Consider the following 19,615-nt stretch of genomic DNA (forward strand, 5'->3'; position numbering starts at 1 on the left):
TGTCAAACACCTGGGGCTGATGATGATGACTGGCTGAGTGGAGTTAATGACTGGATATAAGGCTGCCGACGCCCTTCTGGCCTGCGGGTGATTTCTCTGTGGACTTCTAGGAAACCAGTCTGATTCCTGCTCATCTAAAGCTAAGATTTCTGCTTTGCCTTTTTGCATTAGTGTTTTGTTTTCCTTGCTTTTCTGGATTCTGCCATTCCCTGCTGGGGTGAGCTGAATCTCCTTTTGCCTGTTGCTTTGTCTTCAGAATATTCCTGAGTACTAACATAGCATTTTTGAAGCCTAGCGTCTTCAGGGCCTTTTTTAATGTCAGTTTGTTGGCTCTTATTTTCATAGGGTTTTTCACGGATTTCAGACAGCAGCCTTCCTGTCCTTTCCTATCTAAGCTAGCGTGGGCCCCATCTTTGCTCAGTCTATCTTTCTGTCTGTGTTTTGTACTTTCTTCTTGCTTCACCGTCATTATATGTGGGGGGCTGCCTTTTGCTTTGGGGTCTGCTCTGGGGCAGTTTAGATTTCCCTTTCTGTCTTTAGGCTATGTAGTCCTCCGGCTGTGATCAAGGGGCCAAGGGCATCGTAGGAGCCCCCCACGGCTACTGCTAGTTGTGTTGATAGGTTCAGGGGTCTGCAATCCGATAGCTGCCAACTTCTCTGGTTTTCTGGACTTAGCTTGCATTTCTATTTTTGCCTCCTACGGTGACTCAATCATAACACTTAGGTGTAGGTAGAGACAGAGTCTGAGATTGGCATCAGTGTCCACCAGTGGCACTGCACGCCACGGTGCACGTGCTTGACACTCCACCATAGTCAGCGTCTATAGTGGCGCCCACAGGTGCGACGCCGCACGCTCAGGTATAGAGGGACTCTGACCCCGTGTCCTTGGGGCACAGTTCTGTGACCGCATTCTGTGCGCTCCGTTGCCGAGCTCTGTGAGCTAAACAGGCTCCGGCATTTATGTTCTGCGGTAGTGCGGCAACAGAGTTCACCCTGTTCACACTGGGTGACGTTAACCCACGTGTAACCTTTTGTATACCGCTTTATACTTCCGCCATTACTAAGCAGCAGTTTACCAACCCTGCACGGTGGACCACGGTCTGCGAACGCACCTTACTATTTTATTATTTGGTGCGTTCCGCCAGCCCTAAAGCCCCCGTCACACATAGCAATCTCGCTAGCGAGATCGCTGCTGAGTCATAAGTTTTGTGATGCAACAGCAATCTCACCAGCGAGATCGCTGTGTGTGACACTGACCAGCAACTGGCCCCCCTGCCGGTTATTGCTGATCGCCAGGACATTTTTTTGATCGCAGTCTCCCGCTGGCCAGCACACATCGCTGTGACAGGCGGGAGATCAGCGAACTGGTAACTAAGGTAAACGTTGCGCTTCTAAGCGGCGCTCAGCGCTTAGAAACCTGATGTGTACCTTAGTTACCAGTGCGCTGGTGCAGGGAGCTGGTAACCAAGATACACATCGAGTTTCTAAGTGCCACGCTCTGGTAACTAAGGTACACAGTGGGTAACTAAGTGACGTGTGTCGCTTGTTACCCTCCTATCGCTGGTGCTGATTGCTGGTGAAGCTGCCTGTTTGACCGCTCACCAGCGATCATGTAGCGACACACCAGCGATCCTGACAAGGTAATATTGTTGTCGGGATCGCTGGTGCATCGCTATGTGTGACGGGGCCCTAACAGATATCCACCTGGGTCTGTGAACACCAACATTGCTTGCAGACTTTACATCGACTGGTATAGACCAAGTTTCGGGCCAGTTCTCAAGGCTGGAGACCAAGTATTGGTCCGAGACAAGCAACCTCGAGGCAAGTTAGAGCATCGATGGGAAAAAATTCCTTATCGGGTGAAACGTCGGATTGGATCTAATGGTAAATGTAGCCTCATTATGTATAGTGCCAACCCTTAATATATAGTGTACATTCATTAGGTATAGCGCTGTCGCTTATTACTTAGATTTTCCTCGTTATAAATAACATCATCCTTTATGACGTAGTACTCTCACTTTTGAAAAGCACCATCCCTTTATTAGTGTCCTCTCGTTATATATAACACTGTCTATTATTACATGGTGTCCTCTCGTTATATATAAAATAATATAACGGATACTGGAGCAGCATGTGAACAGAACAATCCATATACATATACAGCATCTGTAGCTTTCTCAACATAAAGGAGAGTGGTCCAGACATACTTCTTGCATAGGAGCCCCAAGTTGTCAGTGTCCACCTGCACATATTAAACTTTTATTTCTTAGGAGGCGTAGTGCAGTCTATCACAGGCACATAACATATCAAAAAGTTTGAAAAAGGCATCTATCAGTAGGATAAACCTTCCTAAGCTTTATAAATGAGAATGCAGGACATGGAAAGGTGAATAAAATAATAGCTTGATATCTGAAATATGATGTCTTATTTCCAAGAAATCCACATTTTTCTTAACAAGTGAATGAGCTGTTAAGTTCTATGGGCTGGACATAGATCTCTCTGAGGATCTGCTTCCACAGCTTATTTTAAATCAAACTGTACATTACCAAATGTGAGACATGTAAATCAGGAGAGGGGGGCTGTCAGTCATTACTTGTCTCGCAATGAGAATTCCCAATTTTCATTTAAAATACGCTCTAGAGGCAGATTTTTAGGCAGATGTGTCCGGCCCATAGATCTTAACAGATCATTTACATATTACGAAAAACATTGATTTCTCTGGAATACCACATCAGATCACAGATCTCAATATATCATTTTTGTTGAAGTTTTTATGACCTGCATGGCCATATAAACGGCTTAAGAGGGATGGATCCTAGTGACAAATTTCCTTTAAAAGTGCATATTAGACAGAACAAACATGATGGGCTTGCCAAAATCTTCAAAGCAAATAGAATTTAAACAGTTGAACAAAATGTAGAGTAAATTGTTTATTAGATTGTAAGCATGTGCAAACAATATACAGTACAAGTTTCTAATTTTTTTTTATTTACAACATTTATATTAAACTGAAGCCAAAAAGAGAAAGCTGTATCATAAAACTGTAACAAAATAAAAATTAAATGCTGTTACCCTTCACAGCAAACATGCCAGCATGTCAAAGGCAGTACACAAATGTCAAGCCTAAAATCACTATGGCACTCGACTCCACACTTTGAATTTGGACTACCCATTTTAGTATTACTTTACAGTTAACAAATAGTCAAACTACATTTAATTCTAAATCCCTATTTAGTGTTGTAATCTAAGCAATTTTCAAATATCCTTGTGTTAAAAATTCCCTACCATTCTCTAAGTACACTAACTGCTATTCTATTTTTTTTTTTCTATTTCCTGTGTGATGACGATTCTTTTGTGAATCCCAGTGCATGCTGGTGCAAAGCGGGGTCGGTGGTGGTAGCCTCTCACAGCTGTTCATGATTTTCCCAAACTACATATACTATCTAAGGTACCCTAAATTTTAATAAGCCACATTTCCTGACGAAGCCGCTTAGGAGAAACGCGCGTTGAGGTATAGCTGAGTGGGGCATTGTAGCGTATTCCTGCCTTATACACAAGAATCATGACAGCAGGTATATTTATGTTTTGACCTAGAGTTTCACTACCCATACAGCCCATATGATTTTGGACCATACGTTCCAGCCATGAGGACGGGCAAGGTATTTTACTCATTATAATAAGTGTAGTGACCACAACAGCATTTTTAGACTATTAGTGTGATCTTTGTCTGTTTAGGAGTTTTCCCATTATGCACTTTATGGTAGTCAATGAAAAACAGATTTTTCTATATATAACTCTGCTTGATAAATAATCTATAAATTAAGATTCTGCTATTTACTCTTATTTGTTTTCCCGATATTTTGATCCAATTCTGGATGTTATAGGGCAGTGACCTCTCTGCTTAGTCATTTTTGTTGCATCAGGTCTAGTTATGTCTTTTACCAGACCTCACTTAATTATATTGTCATTTTTTCATATATAAACTTTGTATGATATTTCATTAATGAAACATTAGATATTGTTCTTCCAGAGATGATCTCTTTTGTGAAGCACATGCTCACTTGACCTAGTTGATTATTTCTTATTTGATTAGGATTAACACTTTTTGTGTCTTTAGGAAGCCCTTGCCTCCTCCTTGAAATGAAATTTCATCAGTGATGCTTGTTTCAGGGGCAGTGCTCATCCCTGCTGTGTCCCGCTCTGTGAACTGTGTACTATGCGATCTGCACAGTGACCGCGTCCGCTCTTTTATTGGCTCAGAGCAGTAATAATTAGCTGGCAACAGAGCGGTACAAGAACACCCAGCAATGCAGAGACCAGTGACGTCATTAGCAGGAGCGGCGAAATTCTTCTGCACTCTGGGTATTCTGACACTGCTCTGCTGCCGGCTTAATATTACTGATCTGAGCACACTACAGAGCGGACACTGTCACTGTGCAAATCGCACAGTGCACAGGTCGCAGAAAGGGACACAGCAGGGAGGGGACAGGGGTTGCGACAGTGATCTTAGCCTTTGCCCCTGATGGTGCTTTTAGTATCCCAGCATGCACTGGGATTTTTAATCAAATCATGATTATAGGAAATAGGAAAAAAATAAAATAGCAATTAGATAGTGTAGTTTTAGAATGGAAGGGAATTTTTAATATAAATATATTAGAAAATAGCTTTGAGTACAGCACTAAATAGATAGGTATTTAGAATGAAATTTAGTTTGACTTGGGACCACCCCTTTAATGTTTGATGCAAGAAAGTTCTAATTTGGGAAAAACTTTGCTTTATTTTGTACAGGTCCTGAGTAAAAGTTCATGCACACAATGCCACATGCTCAGACCCGAAGTTTCCATTCTACATCTTAATGGGTCCTTCTACTCTCCCCCCATCAAAAGAGAAAAACACACAAAAAAACCCACACGCTATTCCATAAAGGATGGCTTGCTGATCAGACCTTTAGGACTCCAAGAACAATGCTTTGCGCAACCCTATCATGACATGAACAGAGGTGTAACATGATGTGTTATTTACTGGGCTCCTTGATGTAGCTTTGATAAAAATTACAGGTTTATCAGTGAGGGATTATCAGGAGAGGAATAGTAAGTATGCTGCCATGTAATCATCCACACTCATGAAATCTGGCAGCGGTCTGCCTATGCACAGTGTACACAGAAAGCTATCAATCAGTGGTGTGTTCAAGGTTATTCAGAGCTCAGCATACTGGGAACAGCAAATAAAAAAATTATCAAAACTGTATGGGTTTTACTGTATAGGTTTCTCTTAACTTAAATGAATACAGGAGGAGATCAAATGCTTCACGTGTGTGTGTTTGGCTCTCTCAGTTAAAGATTCGGGTATAGTAGTACAGCAAATTTGTTGCAGAAATTCACATTACACTGATCATCTGAATGGGACATGCTGAAATCCATGTGGCTACAGCAGAGACCTCATTCAAATCAGAATTTTAAAGCAACAGATTAAGCAAATATTTTACTGCTACATGTGGATTAAAAAAGATGAAATAGAGATTATATAGATCTATCTCCCAAAAAACAAAAACTTTCTAAAATGTAACCGATTCCCATCTCTCTTAATTCTATGAGGAAGATGCTACAGACTAAAGAATCAAAACTTCCACAGACATGATACAAATGCCTTGCTCCAAATGAATTCCACGGTCTTTGATTTTAGTTTTGTTTTTTTCACAAAAAAACTTAAAATACGTTCAACCGTTACCTGGATTTACAGTTTGAGTTCAAATTATTCTTAAGAGTTCTGGGTACAGTATAAGCAGCCAACAAAATACTTATGACCATCATAAGATGGTGTAACATTCTTCTGGGTTCTTAAATATATTTCACAGAAGAAAAAAAAAAAATGATGAAGAGTGCTAAAATATCCAAAACACTTTGCTTCAATACTTTGATATACTGATCTATATTTGCGGTCAGTGAAAAAGAATATGGTTTACTTTCAAAAAAGAGCAAACTGCATATTAGGTCAATGGGAGTCCAATACTCGGAACCCCCAACATACAAACGTCATCTGTGGCATAGCTCAGCTCTGCATACGGTTTATTGGCCTCTCTAAGGAACTTCACATCAACCACTCTTCAAATGAAGACGAGTTGAGCTGTAGTACCTGGCATGGCCACTACACAGCAACAGAGCTATACTGTTCCGCCACATGCATTACATCCAGTACACTGCTGGAGCTGATAATAATTGGTCAGTACGGTGCTGGGTATTGGTCTACCGTTGTGATGTTGATGACCTATCCTAGGAAAATAAAAATATTGGCTAACACCTTTAATACGTCTAACAGTTGGGAGTTCGCAACAATAAAATCCAATCTTGACCTCTGACTTTAACATCTTGGACTCAAATGTCCAAATACTGTAATAGATGCTGAAGATAAAGAATAGCCACACATATTACCTAGCCTGGATGCAATTGTAGCACTCTCTCATCTATAAGAAGGATTTGCATTTTCTTTTATTCATATATAGTTTGTTATATATTTTAGCCTTAAAATGTAAATTCGTTTTCCATTCATTGACAGCAACCCAATATACGGTAGGTTTAAAGAAAGTTGCTTACAAAATAATGCCAGAAAATCCCTATTTCCCCATCTGATTTTACAAAGACAAATTGCGCAAAGTACAATCTCTCTGCATCACATAATAGCGGCGTCAGCAGAAACATTATGCAGAAAATGTAAAAAATTACAAAGAAATAAAAAATAGAACGTGCCTACTGTACAAAAAATACAAATATAAATAAAGCGACAGCAATTGTCAAAATTGCATCATTTCTTCGCTCGCTTTTCACACTGGACTGTTGAGGTTTGTGAACTTGTAGAAGTACTGGCATGACAGTCCATTTCATGACCACGTTTACGACTTGTGAAACGCTGTGAATAAAAAAAAAAATAATTACTATTAATGGTGATTGTGTATACGAGAGCCTTTATTTAAAACATTATCAGAATACTGTTAATTACTGATAATTGTTGGCATTCAAAACAGAGAAGGAAAAACCATGCAAATAGATTACATAATCGAACAATGCGGGTTGGCCTCATTCACATCTCTCTCTGACCTCTGGATGCTGGTTGAAGGCCAGTTGTGAACTATATAAAAAAAGACTTTTTTTTCTGGTCCAAGTGACTATACAGGCATAAAAACTTAATTTATGGGATCAAATAGCTAAAAATTGGACTGTGCATATGTATTAACCCCCTTTGCTACGAAGCCCCCCAAAAATTTCTGATGCAAGCAAGTATCTTCATAAGTCACATGTGAAGTGAAAGGAAGTCCACCTGTGTGCAGTCCAAGTGTCACATGCTCTGTCAGTATATACACACCTTTTCTGAAAGACCATAAAGACCAAGGAGGGACAATGTTGTTGAGAAGTACAAATCAGGGTTGAGTTATAAAAAAAAATATCCCAATCCCTGATGATCCTCCAGAGCACCAACAAATCCATTATCACCAAATGGAAAGAACATGGTATCACAACAAACCAGCCAAGAGATGGCTAGCCACGAAAGCCCTCAGACCGGGCAAGGAGTTCATTAATCAGAGAGGCAGCACAAAGACCAAATATGCCCCTGGAGGATCTGCAGAGTTCACAAGCAGAGACTGGAGTATCTGTCCATACGACCAAAATAAGCTGCACACTCCATAGATGTGGCCTTTATTGAAGAGTGGGCAGAAAGAAGCCTTTACTTCCACACAAAAATTGTATGACTCTGTTCGAGTTTGCAAAAAGGTATGCGGCAGACTCCCTAAATGTATGGAGGAAGGTGTTTTGTCAGAGAAGACAAAAATTAAACTTTTGTCTACCAAGGTAAATGCTATGTCTGGCGCCAAACCAACACAACTCATCACCCCAAGAACACCATTGCCACAGTGAAACATGGTGGTGGCAGCATCATGCTGTGGGGCTGTTTTTCAGCAGCAAAAACAGGGAAATAGGTCCGAGTTGAGGAGAAGACACAAGGTGCAAAATACAGGAATATTCTTGAGCAAAACCTGTTTCAGTCTGTCAGTGATTGGAGACTGGGATGGTTGTTCACGTTCCAACAAGATAATGACCCAAAGCATACTGCTAAAGCAACACTCCAGTGGTTTAAAGGGGAAACGTGTAAATGTTTTGGAGTGGCCTAGTGTAAGCCTAGACCTTAATACATTTGAGAATCTGTGGTCAGACTTGAAGATGGCTGTTCCCCAGGGTAAACCATCTAAATTGAAGATGCTGGAGCAGTTTTACCTTGAGGAATGGGCAAAAATTCCAGTGGCAAGATTTTGATAGCTCACAGACACTTTTCTAAACTGACTTGCAGTTGTAATTGCCACAAAAGGAGGATCTACAAAGTACTGACTTTAGGGGAGTGAATAGTTATGCACATTGACGTTTTCAGTAATTTTGTCCTTTTTGTAGTTTGCTTTACAATAAAACCAAATGTTCTCAGTTGTAGGCATCTCTGGGGAGCGATTATACTGCTGTTTGGCATGGTTTAAATGGGATCTTTAAATGCAATAAACTTCTGGGAGTGGAACTAATGAATGTCTGAGTGTAATCTGAATGTGATTTCACCAGGAATGGGGGTGGGAGGCTCTGGTGTGTGCATTTTCTGGATATGATGATATCTATGGGGTTTTAGGATGCCACTACTGTCTGTGTTTGGGTCAGGAGACACCGCTGGCTCTGTACTTGAAATGGATTTTTGCTCAACTTGCTACTTCGTAGGGCGCTTTAATTCACACTGTATGTATATATGTAAGTTTGCCCACTGACAAAGACATCAACAGTCTATAATTTTAACCCCTTTCTGACATCGGATGTAATGATCCGTCCATGTGACCTGGTACAATTTGACCATGGATGGAACATTACGTCATCCTGATCGGCCGCGCTCACGGGGGGTGCAGGCCGATCGCCAGCTGATTCTCACAGCTGACACCTGGCACTAGGTACCAGGAGCGGTCACAGACGGCTGCTGGCACTTTAATCCCCGAAATACTGCGATCAAACAAGATCGCAGCATTCTGGGAGCCGGCGCAGGGCTGATAGCCCCTCTGCCTTTGGATTGGAGACCCGCAACATGCGGGTCACCAGAGTTAGGAAACTTGTTGATCATGCGCATTGCATGATCAGCAAGTCTCCCTGTGATTGCAGCAGTGACAGCTTCTATGCTGTTTCATTTGCATGCTATAGAAGTGATCAGTCTCCAAAAAATGATTGTCCCATAGTGGGACAAAGTGTAAAAGTTAGAAAAAAGTAAAAAAAAACAAAAAAAACACATTTAAATACGGTAACTAGTGTTGAGCATTCCGATCGGCCGATATTCGCTGTATCGGAATTCCGATACCGAGTACCGATATTTTTTCAATATCGGAATCGGAAGTTCCCATAATGCAATGAGCCACTATTGTGGCTCTGATTGGATGCCGAAATGACGTCATCATGATGCGCGGTCTGCGCGCATCATGATGCGCCGTCAGTTTGGGCCTTCCGGGGGGGCTTTGCCGACTGCCCGGGGGTCTGTACCGGCCTGCCCGGGGGGTCTGTGCCGGACTGCCCGGGTGGTTTGTGCCGGACTGCCCGGGGGGGTCTGTGCCAACTGCCCGGAGGGTCTGTGCCAACTGCCCGGGGGTCTGTGCAGGCATCGTCCGATGAGACTACAAGTCCCATCGGGCGATGCCTGCTACCATGACGGTGATTGACACATTAGCCAATGATGGGACAGTAGTAGTCCCATCATCCGGCTAATGTGTTGAATGTAAAAAAAAAAAAATACATACTACATACATGCTACATACATGCAACATACATACTACATATATACTACATGCATGCAACATACATACAACATATATACTACATGCATGCAACATGCATACTACATATATACCACATGCATGCAACATACATACTACATATATACCACCACATGCATGCAACATGCATACTACATATATACCACATGCATGCAACATGCATACTACATATATACCACATGCATGCAACATGCATACTACATATATACTACATGCATACTACATATATACCACATGCATGCAACATACATATATACAACATATATACTACATGCATGCAACATACATATATACAACATATATACTACATGCAACATACATACTACATGCATGCAACATTGCTGTGTGAGAAATTTCCCACGCAGCTTTTGCCATAAAGTGAGACTAGGGACTTTTTTTTACAGTGGCGGAGGAATACAGTGCGGAAGGATACCTACCTCCCGTCATTGGATTCCTGGAGCCCGTAGAGAACGGTAGCATCAGCTGATGCTGCTGTTCTCCACGCAAGATCGTCGTGGGACACTCGTGGACTTCTGCGGATCAGGGGTAAGTATATTGTTGGTTTGTTATTTTAATATTTATTCCACAGATGACAATGGCTTTGGGGAACAAAGTGACAAGTGATGGTGAGTATGTACTGTATGTTATATGTACTGTATGTCTATATGTATGTATTGTATGAATGTATTGTATGTAGTATATATGTATGTTGCATGCATGTAGTATATATGTAGTATGCATGTTGCATGCATGTGGTATATATGTATGTATGCTGCATGCATGTAGTATATATGTGGTATATATGTAGTATGCATGTTGCATGCATGTGGTATATATGTAGTATGTAGCATGCATGTAGTATATATGTATTATGCATGTAGTATATATGTAGTATATATGTATGTTGCATGCATGTAGTATATATGTGGTATATATGTAGTATGCATGTTGCATGCATGTAGTATATGTTGTATGTATGTAGCATGTATGTAGTATATATGTAGTATGCATGTAGTATATATGTGGTATATATATAGAATGAATGTTACATGCATGTGGTATATATGTAGTATGTTGCATGCATGTAGTGTATATGTAGTATGCATGTTGCATGTAGTATATATGTATGTTGCATGCATGTAGTATATATGTGGTATATATGTAGTATGCATGTTGCATGCATGTAGTATATATGTTGTATGTTGCATGCATGTAGTATATATGTGGTATATATGTAGTATGCATGTATGTAGTATATATGTTGCATGTAGTATATATGTAGTATATATGTATGTTGCATGCATGTAGTACATATGTAGTATGTATGTTGCATGTAGTATATATGTTGTCTATATGTATGTTGCATGCATGTAGTATATATGTTGTATATATGTATGTTGCATGCATGTGGTATATATGTAGTATGCATGTAGTATAGATGTGGTATATATGTAGTATGCATGTGGTATATATGTAGTATGTATGTTGCATGCATGTAGTATATATGTAGTATGCATGTAGTATATATGTATGTTGCATGCATGTAGTATATATGTGGTATATATGTAGTATGCATGTTGCATGCATGTAGTATATATGTTGTATGTATGTTGCATGCATGTAGTATATATGTAGTATGTATGTAGCATGTAGTATGTATGATGTATTTTTTTTTTACATTCAACACATTAGCCGGATGATGGGACTACTACTGTCCCATCATTGGCTAATGTGTCAATCACCGTCATGGTAGCAGGCACCGCCCGATGGGACTTGTAGTCCCATCGGACGATGCCTGCACAGACCCCCGCAGCCTGCACAGACCCCCGGACAGTCGGTACAGACCACCAGCAGTCCGGCACAGCCCCCCGGCAGGCCGGTACAGACCCCCGGGCAGTCGGCACAGACCCCCGGCAGGTCCGTACACACCCCCAAGAGGCTGTACAAGGACAGAAAAGGGTTTTTCTTATTCCAATACCGGAAGTCCCATAGACTTGAATGGGACTTCCGGTATCGGAATCGGCGATACCTGATACTTTTTCGTATCGGGCCGATACCATCCGATCCATCATTTTAGGGTATCGGATGGTATCGCTCAACACTAACGGTAACTGTAAAAAAATTCAAAAATAAAAAAAAATCAATATCTATTCTACAGTATCACTAAACAAACATTTGAATGAAAAAAAAACCTAAACAATAAAAGTACACATATTTGGTATCGCTGCGTCCGCAACAACACAACCTATAAAACTGTCCCACTGGTTAACCCCTTTAGTGAACACCATAAAAATTAAAAAAAAAAAAAACAAGGTAAAAAACCCATGCTTTATCATCATACCGCTGAACAAAAAGTGGAATAACACGCAATCAAAAACACGGATATAAATAAACATGGTCCTGCAAAAAACGAGTCACCATACAGCTCCATCAGTGGAAAAGTATTAAGTTACGTAACGGCATTTTTCGGAAGCCCATGACAGCACCACGAGAGAGGGGATCCGCCCTTCAGGAACAGGAAACCTACAGACAAAAAGGGTGGCACCTCTCCCACGCATCAGTTGGATTACAGAGCTTGAGAAGCTACCATGGTTAGTGGCACAGCATATATACACTATATACGATCTATACATCCTATTTACAGTTTATATATAATCTTTACTCCAAATTAAGGCAAATCCGTGAAACAACCTTTTAAGAGGAAGGAGTGCACCCCTATACGTGAACAAGGGAGGAAACTAAGGGTGCTGTCATGGGCTTCAGAAAAATACCATTACCGGTACGTAACTTTGAATCAGATCTTTTTTATTAAACATTCAGGAATCAATACAGAAAGAATATGACATCTTATATAGCTAGTAAAAATTACATTGAGAGCAGATATTATTTAAAGGGTAAAACTCTTCCTGTGTAAGAATAAATAAAAAGAAGAAATCTCAAAACACAGATATTTGCATAAAATTGAGCCTATAAACAACATGGCTCCACAAATAAACAAAAATCAAAATTATACATCAGTGCCTCATTTCAGCGGGAAAACCATCCCCGCCAGCCGCGCCACTCCGCATCATATTTCGCCCCCCCCGCATATCAGGTCCAATCCACCCCAGCCCCCTCCCACCGCGCCACTCAAAATCTACTTCGCCACAAAGGGCACTAGACTTTATTTTCACCCCCCAAGCATCCCCTCATCGCAAGCACAACAGCAACTGGTCCAACATCGCATCCCGTACCAGTGCGCCCGAGGGGAGACCCGGTGACTCCATCCATGGCTGCCAAATTTTGTAAAACTTTCTTAATGCATTTCTTTTTAAATAAGCCCCCCTTTCCAATCTGATGACATTATTTAGTTTATTTTTAAGCTCTGACAATGTTGGTGGCATAGGATCCAACCAATGATATGCAAGTATCTTTCTTGCCTGATACAGGATGCGTGCTATTCCCAGGGCCACTGCAGAGTCCGGGTCAACCCCCTCCTCCCACAAATTCAACAAACATAGACGAGGTGACGGTCGTATTGTGATATGGTATACTTGGGCTATGAGTCCCAGGGTCTGCCTCCAGAAATCCCCAATGTGCCCGCACTCCCACATAACATGCATCAAGTGGGCATCATCCTGCCCACACCTAACACATTGTGTATTGGGCCTAAGTCCCATTTTAAATAATAAGCTGGGTGTTTTATATACCCTGTGAATGAGATATATTTGCGAAAGCCGCTGGCACTCAGAAACCGCCATTTTAGGGACCTGTTCTAGAATATCGGACCACTGGTCCTCCGTCAGGGGGCCAACGTCACGTTCCCACTTATTCTTAGCAGCAGTCAGTGGATGTGTCTCCAGATGGGCAGGCAATAATCTTTTATATAATTCAGAGATAAGTCCCCTAGAAGGCTCAGATGTAAGCAGCATATGTAGTGTTTATGTGTCACTATCACCGGATTTGTCCTTCTCTGTTTTTCCAATGCATGTCTTAGCTGTAAGTACTGATAAAAGAAGACGTGCGGGAGGTGAAATTCTGTTCTCAATTGTTCAAAACTCTTAAGAGTATTATTTTGCAATATTTGTGACACCAGATAAATCCCTTTATCTTCCCATCTTCCGAACCCCACCAGCTTTTTGATCTCTTGCAAATCCGGATTTCGCCACAATGGCCACAATTCCGTAGGCCCATTTATCTTCAAAAGAGACTTACCCCTATCCCACACCCTGAAAATCATAGCCAACGTGGGGTATCGTGCCCCATTTATCTGCCGTCTTCCCACCTCCAACCGGCACCCTGGATATTTCCATACCGATCCTTCCCTCACAATATCACCACCATTGTCACACGCCCCGTCTCTACCCCAACCCTTAAGATGTTGCATCTGGGAGGCCATAAAGTATATGAATGGGTTTGGCACCGCCAATCCTCCCTCCTCCTTCCCTCGCTGCAGTATCTCCAAGCGAATCCTAGCCTGTTTTTTCTTCCAAATTAATTCCCGGAATAATGTATTTATTTTTGCAAAAAAGTCCCTACAGATCCACACCGGAGAATTATGTATCAAATATAATAATTGTGGCATCATTACCATTTTGATTAAGTTAGATCTACCAATATTCGACAACGGCAGGCGACACCAAGTATGTACTTTTGCTCTAAATCGCTGCAACAGGGGCTCCAGATTCAGAGCCCGAAAATCCTTCGGGGCAGGACTAACAATTATACCCAGATACTTAAACCTCCGAACTACAGGGACCGGTATCTGCAAATCTGAGAAATCCGCCGGGAGAGGGTCTATCGGCATTAAAGCTGATTTGGACCAATTAATCCGAAGACCAGACCTCAGCCCAAATTCTCGAATGACCTCCATTGCCGGCAAAATCGAGGAATGTACCTTATCTAAATATAGAAGTAAATCATCCGCGTAAAATGATATCCTCAACTCCACAGTTCCACATCTGAATCCCATTATTTCTCTGGACTTCCGAATTGCAACTGCCAATGGCTCCACCGCAGTAGCAAATAGCAAGGGCAAGAGCGGGCACCCCTGTCTAGTACCTCTCCCAAGAGGAAAAGACTCAGAGACCCTGCCATTAGCCCCAACCTTCGCCACTGGCGAGCCATATAACAGCCTCACCCAATTTATAAATCTGTGTCCAAAGCCCATTTTCCGAAGTACCGCCCGCAAAAAACCCCACTCCAGACTATTGAACGCCTTAGCGGCGTCTAAGGACAAAATTGCTCTTCCCCCCAACTCCCCAGAACTATGTTGAATCCCCAAGTATAGTTTCCTAAGGTTCATAGATGTGGCTCTGCCTGGGATAAATCCCGTCTGATCCTTCTGTATAACAGATGAGATAACTCGGGACATCCTATTGGCGAGTACCTTGGCCAATAATTTAACATCTGTTGATAATAGGGAAATCGGGCGATATGAATCCGGAACCTCTGGATCCTTTCCGGGCTTTAATATTAAAACTATCAAAGCTTCCCTCATAGATGGCGGGAGGACCCTCTGCCTTTCAGCCTCTTCAAATACCTTAAGTAGCTTAGGTAGCAGTAAGGGTGCATAGGTTTTGTAAAACTCGCCAGGCAGGCCATCCATTCCTGGAGCCTTTTCATTTTGCATCTGACCAAGCGCCTCCTCCAACTCCTCCAAAAGGATGTCCCGATCCAATGAATCCCTATCGCTATCAGCCAATGCAGGGAGAGAGAGAGCATCCAGGTACTGCTCAATCTCAGTCTCCGTGAGACTGCAATCTGATGTGTATAGTCGCATATAATACCTCCTTATCTCACTCACTATGTCCGCACTGTCTGTCACAAGACCACCCGAGTCCGTTTTTAGCCTATTGATATATGAAGATCCGTCCTGTGCTCTAATGACCGTGGCCAATAAATGTCCTACTCCCTCCCCCTCTATAAAATATTTTTGTTTGAGGAAATAACGTTTATTTGCTGCCGCCGACATGAGGCTTTCCCTGAGCGACCCCTGTGCCTTCTCCAAAGCTTTTTTAGTTTCCTCTGTCGGGTTGAGTATCACCGCAGCCTCCGCAACAGACACCTCCTGGATCAGACTCTGGGTGTAGCGTCTATTTTGGCTTTTCCGTGTGCATATTTCTCTAATATATAAGCCCCTGACATAGGCTTTCATGGAATCCCAGACTATGTGTGATGATGCAGAATACTCAGTAAGTTGAAAATATTCTAGAATGGCATCATGCAAAGATCCCCCTATAAGCTGGATCCAGAAGGGATTAAGCTTCCAGATAGGTCTAGATAGGGTGAGGGGGTGTCCCCATGAAAGTGTGACATGTAGCGGCGAGTGATCAGATACACTTCTAGGCAGGTAGGCCACCCCTCGTACATATGGGGTCATGAGTGTATTCCCAATGGCCAGGTCTATCCGTGACATAGCGTGGTGGGAGCTAGAGTAGCAGGAAAACTGTCTGGCTGTGGGGTTTCGGACACGCCAAAGATCTACCATACCCAGCTCCACTAACGTTCTAGCAAATGAGGTTGAGGCTGCATCTTCTGATATGTTTCCCGAATGCAACTTATCCAAATAGGGATGCAAATATGTATTAAAATCTCCTATTAGAAGAGTCGGCGCAGGGGGAAAGGAACCCAAAATAGACAAGATTCTTTTTACTGGTTCGACTGAATAGGGCGGGGGGATGTACATGGCAACCAAAATAAATTGTATACCGTATAACGTGCAAAGCAAACATACAAATTTGCCCCCAGGGTCAACCACTGATTTAGTACATGTGAAGGGGATGGACCTGTGCACCAGCACACTGACAAACCGCGCATGGGTCGAGTACGTGGAATGATATTCATGTGAAACCCATCCCTTTCTTATCCAATGAATATTATCTTTCACCATGTGGGTCTCAGACATACACAGGATAGCCGGGAGAAATTTCTGCATATTAGTAAATATAGCACATCTCTTATTTGCATCCCCAAGCCCCCTAACATTCCACGCTACAATATTAAGTGATATCGCCATAAGAGCAGACTAAAAAATGAGAAATCGGAGCATACTCCACTCCCGAGGGAGAGAGGCAATCTCCACCATCCCTCAGTACAATGAATTGGGTGACACGGCTGACGCACATTACATCCCACAGAACAATTAGGGAATACAACAACAAACGAAAAAAACAAAGGAGGGAGAGGGAGCACTGCACACCAGTGCACAGCGCCCCTACCCCCAAACACAAGTGTAACTTGCACATTTCTCTCAAATAGAGAGAATCAGGGCTAAAAAAAACTCGCCCAGAGTCCATGCAGGGAGAAGGGTCCACAGCTTGTCACTGTAACGAGTGTCCACAGCAATCCGGTCAGCTCCCGCCCTGAATCCGAAATGGAATGAACAGTAGTAATTATACCAGCATAGCGTCCTAGACAAAAAGGAGTAACAACACCTGGTGGCGAAAAAAGGGTGAACTTCAAGTATTCTTCCTCCTCATGGACCTCTCATTAATATCCAGCCAGGACAGCGCCATTCCCGCCGTATCAAAAAAGTGCGTTTCTCCATTCACATCAATCCGCAGTCTAGCAGGGTACATCATGGAATATGTCACCTGTAAGTCACGTAGGCGTTTTTTAATCTCAATAAATTGCGCCCTTTTACGCTGCACCTCCAGGGAAATATCAGGGAAAATGGAGACTTTCCTCCCATTAATAGCAAGTTCCTTAATGTCTCTGGATCTGCGCAGGATAGCATCTCTATCTTTAAAGTGTAGGAGCTTGAGCAAGATGGGACGCGGGGGTGCTCCAGGCGGGGGGGCACACATAGGGACCCTGTGTGCTCTCTCAATAGTAAAGAATGGGGACAAAACATCTTTACCAAAGGTGTCCATTAGCCATTTTTCAAAAAAGCCCAGTGAGTCAGTCCCCTCCGTCCTCTCCGGAACCCCCACCAGTCGCAGATTACTTCTACGGGAGCGGTTCTCTAAATCATCCACCTTGTTCAGCAGTATTGTAATATTTTGCGTGGCTTTTCCCAGCTCCGGTGTTATTGGTGGCAATTTATCCTCCGTCGCACCAACACGCTCCTCCAGTTCCCCCGCCCTGGCAGTCACCCCCCGCAGCTCTTGTTTAATACAGGCCATGTCCTTGGTGACAATCTCCATTTGATTACTTAGAGTGGCCAGTGTGGTATTGCAGGAGTTAATTGCTGCGAGGATTTCTCCCAGCGTGGGCTCAGCAGTCACAGACTCCGGCTGCTCCCCATCCCCCACTCCTTCCTCCTCCAGCACAGGCCCCTGTGTCTGCACGTGTCGGGCTGAAGGGGGGCCCAGTTTACTCACTGTTCCCTCCCTGGAGAGATGATCCTCCAGCTCCATGCTGCAGCCAGCGTCTGCCTCAGTCTGTGCACTGGGCGATCGAGCAGCAGCAGGAGGCACCCTTGCATATCGTTCCAGCCTGTCAGCAGCTCCCATCGCTCCACTACCGGCCGACTTGTTGTTTGCTGGCGCCATCCTGGATGTAGCAGAGGCGCGCCCCGGCGTCTCCTTATCTTTTTTACTGCTGCGGTTCGACATGGCCCAAGGATCCTCCGCTGTCTAGACGCCCAGGGAGATATTGCAGCCCTCCAGGTCAGTGGGACTCGTCAGCAGTGCCGGTAATCAGGATTTATTGTTGGATCCGGGCAGGAGCTCTCTCACTCCACGTCCTCCCTACATGAGGTCCAGGCCACGCCCCCACCGGTACGTAACTTAATACTTTATTCGGACTCCCATGACAGCACGAGAGAATTACAGAGATGTAAACTAACTTAGGGAGGGACTACAGCTTGCAGCACCCTTAGCCCAAAAGTGAGATCCGAGGAGGCACCCATATCTAACCGATAGTGGTTAAAAAAGGTGGAAGATGATGACCAGGTGGTCGCCTTACATATCTGGTCAATTGACACTACAGATCTCTCTGCCCAAGATGACGCCATGGCACGAGTGGAATGCGCCCTTAGGTTCTGTGGAGCCGGACCGCCACCTGTTGTGTAAGCCAGAGAGATAGCCTCCCTAATCCACTTTGCTAATGTTCGTTTTGATACCCTAAGCCCCTTCTTAGGACCTTGGAAGGATAAAAATAATGCATTCTCTTTCCTCCAAGGATCAGTAGCCGATATATATTCTAGTAGGCATCTTTTAACATCTAACACATGAAGCTTCTGCTCTTTAGGGTTGGTAGGATTAGGGAGGAAGGAAGGGAGAACTCTCTCTTGTGTCCTGTGAAAGTGTGATGCTACCTTGGGCAAGTATGATGGGTCCAGTTTTAGGATAACTATCATGTAAAAACTCTGTATAAGGGGGCAACCTGGAAAGTGCCTGTATATCACTTATCCTACGTGCAAATGTTATTGCTACCAAAAAAGCTGTATTAAGGGACATAATCTTTGATGAGGCCGAATCCAGTGGTTCGAATGGCTTCTCTGTCATAGCTGTAAGGACTAAATTTAAGTCCCATGGTATACATCTATCCCTGTGTATGGGTCTGGATCTACTAGCAGCTTTGATAATTCAAGTCACCCAGTAGTTGCTGGCAATATCACAGGTAAATAGGGCCCCCAGGGCTGAAACCTGCACTTTTAAAGTATTTAAAGTACTCGTGGAAAGACCCAACTCGAGACCCTTCTGAAGGATTTCTAGAATCTGTTTCGTGGGTATTCCATCCCTGAGATTAAACTCAGAGATGGACAGTAAACGCCTCCAGGTTCTAGCATAGATCTTTGTAGTAATCTGCTTCCTGCTCTTCAGAAGGGTATTAATTAAATTTTGGGAGAAACCT

The 19,615-nt window shown here is 43.0% G+C and overlaps 1 protein-coding gene across 1 annotated transcript in view; it reads right to left on the reverse strand.

Moving 5' to 3' along the window:
* Positions 1-2,917: 2,917 nt before the first annotated feature.
* CHEK2 (checkpoint kinase 2) overlaps positions 2,918-19,615 on the reverse strand; it is a 145,563-nt gene continuing 128,865 nt past the window's right edge. Inside the window, exon 15 of the mRNA XM_073582699.1 lies at positions 2,918-6,903. Coding sequence (XP_073438800.1) covers positions 6,799-6,903 — 105 coding nt within the window. The 3' untranslated portion in view covers positions 2,918-6,798. The remainder of the gene's footprint in view (positions 6,904-19,615) is intronic.

Source organism: Dendrobates tinctorius, unplaced genomic scaffold, assembly GCF_039654945.1.
Source record: "Dendrobates tinctorius isolate UK_male_01 unplaced genomic scaffold, ASM3965494v1 ptg000073l, whole genome shotgun sequence".
In the NCBI taxonomy this organism is placed as follows: domain Eukaryota; kingdom Metazoa; phylum Chordata; class Amphibia; order Anura; family Dendrobatidae; genus Dendrobates; species Dendrobates tinctorius.